This window comes from Schistosoma mansoni (assembly GCF_000237925.1).
Source record: "Schistosoma mansoni, WGS project CABG00000000 data, chromosome 2 unplaced supercontig 0108, strain Puerto Rico, whole genome shotgun sequence".
Lineage (NCBI taxonomy): Eukaryota > Metazoa > Platyhelminthes > Trematoda > Strigeidida > Schistosomatidae > Schistosoma > Schistosoma mansoni.
In genome coordinates, this window is record NW_017385999.1 from 549,009 (window position 1) to 560,346 (window position 11,338).

General features: G+C 31.4%; 1 protein-coding gene across 1 annotated transcript in view; it reads left to right on the forward strand.

Annotated features, from left to right (window-relative positions):
* The window catches only part of Smp_140360 (hypothetical protein), a gene marked incomplete at its 5' end in the record, with an annotated part of 80,422 nt that overhangs the window by 63,563 nt on the left and 5,521 nt on the right, over positions 1 to 11,338 (forward strand). Inside the window, 2 exons of the mRNA XM_018791614.1 lie at positions 5,625 to 6,009; positions 7,205 to 7,634. Coding sequence (XP_018645221.1) covers positions 5,625 to 6,009; positions 7,205 to 7,634 — 815 coding nt within the window. The remainder of the gene's footprint in view (positions 1 to 5,624; positions 6,010 to 7,204; positions 7,635 to 11,338) is intronic.

Consider the following 11,338-nt stretch of genomic DNA (forward strand, 5'->3'; position numbering starts at 1 on the left):
AACTCAATAATTTTTTAATAAATATACGAATCTAAAGACATTTTATGTCATGGATTAACTTCAATCCTATGAGTATTATAAACCAGGATGTACTGGACAAATAGTTCGTCCTAATATAGAATGTAGTTGCATTGAGCACACATGTATTTATCAGTGATCGAGCCCGAAACCTTCAGGCCTCATTACGATGTACCACTCTCAAAACAATAAGTTGGCATCCTGTCATTCATATTTCCAATTGTCGAATTTATTTTTGGCCCTGTAGTTTAGCATTTATAAATAACTGTAAGGGTGTTTTCAAAAATACTTTCATTCTATAGTTGTTTCTGGTTTCCTAGAACAATAATTATTGTATTTCAAAATATCCATTTGTACTTATTTTTATGTAAAGATAGTTAAAAGAGAATTCCAATCGGGATGTAAAATGAAATAGTTGACATTGGTTGTGTTGTTTATGCATACATTCACACTTAACCGTAGATTCTTTGCTCATCAAATATGTACTTAGCATTAATTTGTTTGTTTCTCTGTTCTGTTCTCTTGTTGTTATTGAAAGAATGTATTTACGATAGTTTGCCTAAGTCTTAGTGTAAATAAACATTTTCAATGTCAATACGAGTTGTCAAACGGATTAACGAGTGAGTATCCAGTATCCAGAGTATCAGTTAATACTATTGTTTTAAACAAATTACATATTTTATACAAGGGTAATGATTAGGGTTAGAAATTTGGAGATTATTATTATTCTAACTTAAAAAAGGCTTATGAGAGTCTTGTTTCATAATCTGCTAACTGAGCCAATAAAATCGATTTACTGACTAAATTTCATTTTCACTTCGATTACTAAATATTATGCTTGATTGTTTTTTCTGAAAAGTAGACTCACTCAAATCTATTTCTTTGTGGGTTTGAAGAGAAAAAGGTGGATAGATAGTTTTTTGTTTTTCCTTTTTCTATGGAACACTTTTCTGCATTGACATTCAAGGTATTTTTAAATTATCTGTGAAAACATTGGACTATTATAAGCAAAGAGGGATGATAGCTTTCAGTAGAATCCAGGACGCGCGTTTCGTCCTACTTGGGACTTGTCAGCTAGAGATACCTCTCAGGTGCTACTGGAAATTTATTGCTAAAAACTAATACTGTTTAAATCCGAAATACGGAATCTAAACAGAAGCTGTCACAGATAAGACACATTTTTCACCTGAGGACCAGAGATACCACCGGCATTTAAAGGCTGAGGCAGGTGGAAAGTTGGAGTCTGCAATCTATTGCCTGGAAGTCAAATTCTCTAACATCTGGGTAAACATCCGCAACTATTAATCTTATGTGAGAAAAGAACTCGAACATACACATATCATTATTTACTATTTAATGGTTTTTACTTAAAATTTAGAATTCGACAATCGTTTATGATTCATCAGTTCTACTGATGTTCTTCATAGCACCTCATAAGATCTTCCTTCAGAAAAATTCATTTTCCACAACTTACCATATCGAGATGTCATGAACCCTGCAACCAACATAAATTTCTAGATTTATTGAAGTCTTCATTTTAATAAACTAAACCTTGTGTCAAACCTTAGAACTGTTCAACCCGTAGAAATCCTGGATCCCACTGCTAGCCACCATCCATCTCTGTCTATAATGCTTGTAACTTAAGGCAATATGCACAGGGTGCACATATGCCAATAAGAGACTGTTCAACTACAGTCTTAAACATCAATGGGAAAACAAAAAACAATACAAAACGAATTGAACTATTCTTGTCGTAGTTACGTTGAATCGAAGAGCTTGTCTTTCATTTATGTCGTATATTTGATGTCCCTGATTTCGTTTTATAACAGATAGATAGAACGTTTTTGGAACTGTCTGATGAGGGAGGAATAAGGCAGCTTACCAGGCTAATACCCAGTGTAAACATTTGTTTTAGTTGCTTGAATATATAGATTAAGGGTTGGAGTATATATTGTTTTATTATTATTTAGAGTCTGTTACCGTAAAGTGTAACTTACTTTTTTCATCACTTTATTTGTTTGACTCACTGATAGGAACTTATCAACTAGATTTACTTAGTGGTCCAATTTACACACATACACTTATTTCCTCACTCACTTGATCGCACTCATACACACATTCAAACGTTTAATTAGGTACATATTTACACACATACTGTGTGACTCAGCTTCATTTCAGATGAATCATGAGATTCCACAGGTAGGCTAAAATTAAAAAAGATAGTTATCTGATTAATATTGATGTAATACTTCCGTATTGGTTTAACAAGTGAGCGTGGGAAACCGGAGATCCTGGGTCTGATACTTCTTGGCGGGGTCGTCGACTCGCACTCCTGAAGTATTCCATATTAGGACAAAACAGCTGTCCAGTACTTCGTAGTTTTCAATGGTGATTTAGCTTAGGTCAGTTCGTAACTTAAACTGAAAATTCCATAATCTTCAGTAAACCGTATACTGATAACACATTATGTGTTCGGTAAAAGTACACTATGCTGACGAGCCAATCAAAATCAAACAGACCACTTTTGGATTTTCACACCAAATTTAAAAAGAAATGACTTGTATCTTGTGTCACATAAAACAAAAAAAAGTAGAATTACTTTTCCATCGTGTTCACAACGCTCAAATTGATAAGGCAATATTACTCATTGCTATCTTAGAGTAAAAATAGTGTTCAAAGTATCGAATGCTCAACTCTTCCTATTTAGATTGTATACAACCTACAAATCAACATTGTCCTCACACCACCTATTCTGATAACCCTAACTCTAAACTAGTTTTCACCCGTTAATCCCAAACCAAAAACAATGTGAGGACTTTTAAAAATCTATATACGTCCTTATAGAGTTTCGGAAAGATAGATAGTCTATATCTATATAAAATAAACTGTCGTAAACTTCAATAGATTTATTACGTAAAATATGTTAACCTTTTTTAATATTATTCTTTACTTACCATGAACTACTCATTTATCAAGGGAGTTTTTCGGTTGGCTAACAAGTGGCTGAAGTTCGTTTAAATTGTTTTAACCTCATCCCTATATATATTCCGTTCATTCAGATGACTTAGTGTGCACATACTAGCAACTGGTTTTTCATCGAAGATTATTAATAATCAGTTAATTATTGACTTGTAAATAACTTGAAATGTAACTTCAATCAAAGGTTAATGTTAGTGTCAATAAGAGTAAGAGGATAGTAGTGATGCTTCATGAAAAAATATTTCCACCTATTTTCCTAAATATTATTTTAATATTGTGGTGTATGGTACTTATGTCTGTCGACATAAATAGTATATAACACCAATCAGAAGTTGAATGCCTGGCAGCAGAAGGCTGAGATGATCGAATCAAACAGGACGGGAATGTGAACAGAGAGTAATTGTAATAGCAGTGAAGGAACGATGAAGTTTGAAACTATTGATGGAGGATTTTCAAATGAAGTGTTCAATGTATACTTTTTACATTACATGAAAGAACTCTGTAGTTTCGTATTAAAAAATAAATTGGTTGTCCCTATTTGAGTTTTCATTCACTGCAATATTATTTATAGATTCTCTAGTTAGCAGGTTTAAAAATAACTTAATCTATACTAATCCGAATATGAATCATTTGCTTAAGCTCAGCTTTCGACTTATTCTCATATTCTCCTATCTTTGTGTTCAGTTTGAAGGTTAAATTTATAGGAATATTTTTGTAATGTTAGATTTAATGTTCACTTTTAAACTATACGTTTTTTTTCTCTTCTGTGACTTGAAATATTAACATGTTTTCTCTTTTTTGGTCATTGGAACAAATAAATCTATAGTTAAAGGACAGGAGTGCGTTTTCTTGTTTGTTCGTTTATTGTACGTGTGCATATGTATATCAACATGTGTGAATGTGTGTATTTAGGAAATAATCAGCTGTTGTTTTCATGTCGTTTGATTATAATATGTCTATTTCTTGTCGTCAGTGCCAGCATGTATTATATTGTGTAGCCGTTCTATTATAAGTCACCGCTATCTTAGTCACTGGTTAGCTGCTGTTTTCCTTCGTTTTTACTTCTATTTTTTAAGAAAAACTTAAAAATTTGGTCCTCATCAATTTTTCTTTTATCGTTGACTTGACCTTAAACCTTGTGATATAATTGATACGACTTGTATGTCAAAGGATTTTTCCTTATGAATTTTATCTCTTCCTTGTTACTCTACAGAAATGTTCACCCAAAAATGACAACAACAATAACAACTAATTGGTTCAAATTTTGTTTTGTTTTACAAATTTTATCTTTTCGTGTTGTTTCTGAAAACTTGTGTAAATTCGTAAAAAATCAATATTATTTATCCATAAAAATTAAGTGAAGTGATTTTATGGTATTGATTTTTTGGTATTGTTTGTACATATTTCGTAAATTTTTTTCATGACCCAACGCCATTTTAACCTAACTCACTGGTTCACTGAAGTCTAATTTTCACTGGTTGTTACAACTGCAATATTACAACTTCACAAAATCATCCCGTCAAATAATCTCACCGTGTACTTACTAGTGATCAACTCTGAGATAAGATTTTTTTAATGAGAATTCTATTGAGAAACTATTTCTACGGAATCAACGATGAGCATTACTATAACTGTAAACAATTGAAAACACTAAATCAGGAGCACAGTTTACTAACACAGTCGTTTGAATTGTGAATCATTGTCTTCTTTCGATTCAGTTGTCTAGGAGTATCACAGTTGTTGAGAAATTTCAAAGCACTTCGTTCTATCACATGTGTGCGGTTGTGATTGGTGTTTCCATGGGTAGTAGTACCAAACTAGGATGAAACAGCTCTTCATTGTTTTACGATTTTAAACAGGTTCTTCTGAAAGATACTTCTCAGTATAGTGGGGATTTGTAGAGATTATTGAATTTTATAGTTTAGATTACGGATTGAACTCAATTAAACAACCGTTCATTGAAGGTGGAAATGCGAACCATTGTGTAATTTATTCAGTAATCTGAAGGTTATATACCCACAGTGAGAATTGAAAGCTCCTGAGTTTAATCCTCAGTGAGTTAAGAATACCTTTAAATTATTCTATTTTTAGCTTATCTATTGTTTAATTATAAACTGACAGTTTCGTCGTCTTGACATCTAAGCAATAAGCAGCAAAGCATAGTTGAATTATACTGGAAAGATGTCTTGATTATGTGTAATCTTTTTCCATAATATATCTTCTGTGTGCTCTTCTTACGAGTAAATGCATATTGTTCAGTATATTCGTATATTGTAAACTTTGATCCAGCATTTTTTCGACAGCATACATTTTTGTGATAGAAATATGTTATCACACTGCATAAATCCTATTACGAATCGACACAGCAGATGTTGACATATGTGTGTATATATGTACATTTTACTATATTTACAGTATGGCTTGAACTTTACATTTCATTCAGTAAGGCTTATTAACCTTACTGGTTACTCGTTTCGTCTAAGGATAGTCCAAGACATTTTTGAAACTACAATAATTTGTTTAATATTGCTCTCCTTTGTTTTTCTTTTAAAAACGTTTACTCGTTCATAGACAATGTCGCTGTAGTTATTTCTTATGATTATTGGGCCTCTTTTTTAAAAATTTAGCTCAGTTTAGATCTAGCCATCAATAATTCATCAAATGATACATCTTTACTACCAAATATACCAAAATATAGTAACGCATCAACAACACCTACTACAACAATGATTAAAACGGTAAAGTCAAGTTTAAATCATCCTCCGCCTTCATCACATCATCAACATCCAAATTACCATCATCAGCTCATACATGGTTTATCTTCTTCTGGTCAGTTACAAGAGTCTAGTAAATTCATTTCAATTAAAAATACTAATGGTAATGATTTGAAATTGAATTTGACTACTCGTCCTGTACAATCAGTTTTATCTAATGATATCGATAGTATTTCTACAAGTAGTTGTGATGACTCTTGGGATGCCCAACATGGTCGATTAGTTTCTAAATTAATGAGTAAGTTTATTGGAATTTTGTTATTTAACATAAAAGAAAATATTTCTGAACTCTATCTAATTATCTTTGCGTGCGAAATTCAGTCTTTTATCCTTGGTAATATCACTGATAATTTAAATGAAATGATATAATAATTAAGTATTGATCTGTTTCATTATGACGTCATATATTTAATGTTACATGTTTTTGGCATAAAGAATTGAGTTGAAATACTTCACTAAACCCAGAGTAAACCGACTAGAAAAAATAAGTATCGATAGTCAATTTTCTATTCAATGATTTCACAGAGATTATTTAGTATTTTTAAACCTTAACAGTTCTAAGATTGATTCTCATTGAATTAAGATGAGACAATTGTCAATGACTATTTCAACTAACTAGTTTACACAAAGTCTCATCTTCTATACGTTAGTTATTATGTCATTTTGAATTGGAACTCATTTCATTCAATTAATTATTTCATATGAAAAAAAAGGTTGTAAGAAACGAATAAGCATGGAAGCAGCAATATTTTGATCGTATAATTTTCTTTTATCTATTTCAAATGATGATTATTCTCATATTAAATTTATTTAGTATTATGAAATTATATAAAATATTAGAATAACAGATAAATGAGTAGTGAGTAGTTGTAACTTGATCAATTTTCCCTTTGATTTTAATCTAAATATAATAAATTGGAAGTTTTAGTGAGTTATTTTTGAAAGCTCCTTTATAGATAGATAGTGTCCACATCTCATATGATTTCAGCAAATTCTATACGATGAAATCTTTTGGTTTTTAATCCTATCCATAATGTGTATTAACTGTTATATTGTTATCGTTTCATTCTTCTGGACGAGATGAATTCATATAGTGTGAGGTTATTATATGATGGTTTTTGTCACGAATCGACATGATCTAAGGAACTATTATTAGTAGGTGAGGGCCGAACAACTATTTCTTTCCAGTTAAGGACTGAGCAGTACGCACCCTCAACATCAACAGAAGTAAAATCCAGGAATATTAAGCCTCTCAGAGGACAAGCTACCTTCAGACTAATGACTCGACACAGAGTGATCTACATTCCCAACTTTAGTTATTTGGTGTTTATAACATATTCATCATCCATTGTCCTCTAGTGAGTGATTATATTAGTTTCGAGATAATAAATCAAATTTATCTTATTTTGTATGTTTAAAAATATCATTTGCAGGTGGACGTTTTATAGATCCTAGTACTATTGTTTCAACCACTGGTAAATCTGGAAATGCGACAACAACTACTACAATAATGGAAGTGAATAATGATTTCTTGGCTTCTGAAATTTGTAATTCTTCTGCAACCAATATGCTTACAGTTCCTAACCTGTCTTCAGCCTCCTCATCATGCGCGTCTTCTTCCTCCTCCTCCTCTTCGTCGTCGTCATCAGTATCAATGACCTCACATATAGTAGTGACGTCAGTTGCCCCCCCTTCTCATTGTACCAGTTCTATGATACAGGTGTTTGATCAGTCACCTTCATCTAATGTTAATTTACATCATTCAATGAATCCAGTTAGTAAGAATAAATTGTTATCTAGTCAAAATAGCCTACCGAAGGGTTTACCTCCTCATTTGGAAACATTGCCACTTGAAGAACAACCGTAAGTATTCACTAATACGATTATCATTATGTTTTAATATCGATTAATATATTTTTACGGTTTAATTTTTTGATAGTTAATGGAGAACTTGGTTTTGAACACTTGATATGATTTTTAGACAGTTCTTATCATTTTTAAAATGTAAAAACAAGTTGCCGACATCTTTACATATTGTTTGTCAGTTTAACGCTTTTATTGTAACGACCATTTTAAATTATATATATTTGTGACCCAATTTCAAAAACTCATGAACCAGAATGTATGTCAGAATTCCATATGATTTTTGTTTGTTAGGTATCAATTGACACTAAACCAGTGGTAGTCTAGCTTAGATTACCTCATGAATTCAACTGTTAAAATACTACAATCTCCACAATTCCTCATACTAGTACCCATCATCACTGTTTTGCATTGGATTATTGAAACTTCGTTATAAAGTGAAATTTTGTCACTGGATTTGATATAACTATCATGGTGTGTGGTAGGTAAAATCTAGGGATTCTGTTAACGTAAATTCTTAAATTCCTTCCAAAAAATCAAAACAATATTAAGATATCGATTGTAGAAAGTTCTTCACATGCATTTCATAGTCTCTAGACGGTCAATGTTATATGAAAGCATTTAGATGAGTGCTTCGTTTTACAAAATGAGAGTTTTTATAATACCTACGAAAAACGTTTTTATAAACCGTGTAAAAGTTATGTATAAAATGTAATATCCGACTTTCTTTATAGTAAATAGACCTAAATATAAATACGTGTGTTCTGATTGAGTTTTTCACAGTTAAAAACCCTTTCAAAGAGAGTATGTTCTTATGATCTTACCATAATGAACTACTTATTTCTCTATCTTATTAAGTAATTTTAATGATTGTTATAGTGAAATTTTCTTCAAGAGTGAGTATAGTTTTATGCTGATCAATATTCAAAGAGTTGACTGGTTACATATTGCTTTATATATATATATATATATATAATTCGTTTTTTCATTAATTATAAGTGTAATTTCTCATTATTATTGTAAATATTTATTTCTTGTCGATTTGTCGTATTGGATTGAATCAGAACTATGTGTTAATTGAACTGATACACCACTTATTCATACATACATCAGGTCACAGGTCCTGTTTTATTATTTCTGTTTGATAGTCTGTTAATTAACTAACAAAATATGATAACTGTGATAAACCGAATCTAATTTCCGTATAATACTAGTTTGACCAACAAATTTTAATTGTGTCAATAAATTATTGTGCAAACCAGTGAAATTTAATGATTACCGATTGATGATCAGAAGAATACGATTTCATTTTGTGTGTCACAGACATTTAATCTTCAACATTTCGATAAGTTTGCTTAATTCTAAAGAATCATCATAATGATATATAAAGAGACGGTGGAGAAAGTGGAAATTTCTTCTACAATGAACTAAACTATAAAACGTATCATAAATTGTTAGAGATCCTACTTTATTTTATTTCAAAGTCAGGAATAGTCGAACATTAAATGAATGAACTATGAGACACTTACCTACTAACCAACTTATGTTTCAACAAACGCCCCCCATACTCTTTTCATACGTCACAATAAGTTTTTATTTACGTCTATACGCGAATAAGTAATGAAAATCAAATAAAAATCCCTCCAAGAAAGTAGAAATGTGTACCACAGTGAATAAGCAACAGGCTGAAGAGTATAAGTTTCAGGTTAAGTCTTTCTTTACAGCCTGTTTATTGTATAGCTTGTGTGCTAGATACAATATTTTAAAGTTTTCATGGTTTTGTTAGCGTTCATGGGTTGTAATGTATCATCGTCTTGCTCTATCGGGAGATATACAAGTAGAAAGACGTAAGTGGAGTGAATGGTTAGTATCTGATAAACTTACACTTTTCCTACTGTTTGCAAGATTTGAAGTTTCTATTTATAACCGTATAAGTAGTGAAATCAAAAGACTCACCACATACCTTGCTAATTACCTCCAGCAATCGTTTTTCGAAGTTCATGAACGAATAATGGGTGACAGTAAGGGATAATATGTTGCATACAAGAATTTGCAAATCGTGGGAGTAAGTAACGAGAAATTCCATAAAAACATTTATCCTCTCTGTATAATGAGCCAAACGGAAACTTTTCTTCAATGTTAACAAAATATGAAAAGACCGACAGAGATCAAAATAAAAACTGACATCAAAAATAAATGACACTTAAAACAGTTTCTATTACAGAATCTTTGATTAGTATAAACTTCATATGGTTCCAACAAAACATTTAAGTCATGTTCATATCTCAGGTTAGCTTAAACAGTTTAACACTTAAAATAGGTATTGTTTAATGAGCGCAACGAAATCATTCATTTCAAGGACATTTGAAAAGGGAGAAACTGGTATACATTCAGTTAGATTATCTGCATACATAACAAAAGTATTTTCTGTGGAAGATGACAGATTATACAGGAATAAGGAAAATGACAGAGAGCTCCACCATATGGTACACTACCTTTTTTCAATAATATAGTACATTATTTCCCTCCATGGATAGTTTACTTTTATAAACCAGATAAGTAATAACATAGACTGTTGGCTGTTATCCCAGGTATCGTGTTAACTCTATTTAGTATATTTTTTATTTGTAAAAAAAAATACTCATTTCAAGCAACACATAATATGTCTTCTAAAGAATAAAGCGATAAGAATAATTATTTGTAAATGTTATGTAACACCTAATGATATTTCATCTTTTTCCTCTTACTGTGTCAAATTTTATATTGACAGCAGAACAAAATATTGTAAAAATGTTCCTTTTGATGATTGTTATTTATTGGTCTAAGGCGCGAACTCTGGCGGCCTGCTTGAATATCTGAGCTACCTGTTCCTTCCATCTAGATATTTTAACAAGTTATGTTTTTGTTTGTTTTAGCACATCTGTTATAACTCGTGTTCTTTGTGTCCTGTTAATATATCACGCGATACGATCACCAATTAGAGTCACTGACTTATTGACCGGACCAATGACACAGCATAGAGTTATATCTAATCATACATTTCAAACATACTTGGTTTATATACAAGCAAAATCAGACCACATCATACCACAAAATAGATAATGAAATTTGTAAAAGATCAAGCCAAAAAGTGGCTGTAATTGTGAGAAAATGTTGCTAATAGATTGAGAATAAATTGAGAATAGTAAATCATCTAATAGTAACTAATATGTCAAATAAAAGCTTATAGTTAGAGGAATATAAATACATATCGTTTATTTGCTTAACAATTATACAATAAGAATGTATACATAAAATTAATCCATAAATAATTATCACCGGTTACCATACACGTATTTCCGTCCGGACATAACAACATCATTACATCTGTTAATCGCACAACCTATACAGAAACGTTTTTGGAAAGTTTACGACCTTTCTCTGTACAGGTTACAAAAAAGTACAATCAGAGACATCGTGGCGGCTGGCAATATGCATTGAAAATAATGAACGTTATTCAGATGTCGATTTCTGAATTGCTAACATCTAAATGGCGATCACTCAATATTTATCGTTACGATCGTTCAAGAAATAGGGAAGGGAAATTTATTGAAATACTTTGTGCTGAGAATTTTATATAGTTGAGATCATGAGTCAATTGAAGCTAGACCACCATGGTAAACCTGAAAGCACTGGACAGCCGTTTCGTTCTATTGTGGGACTCC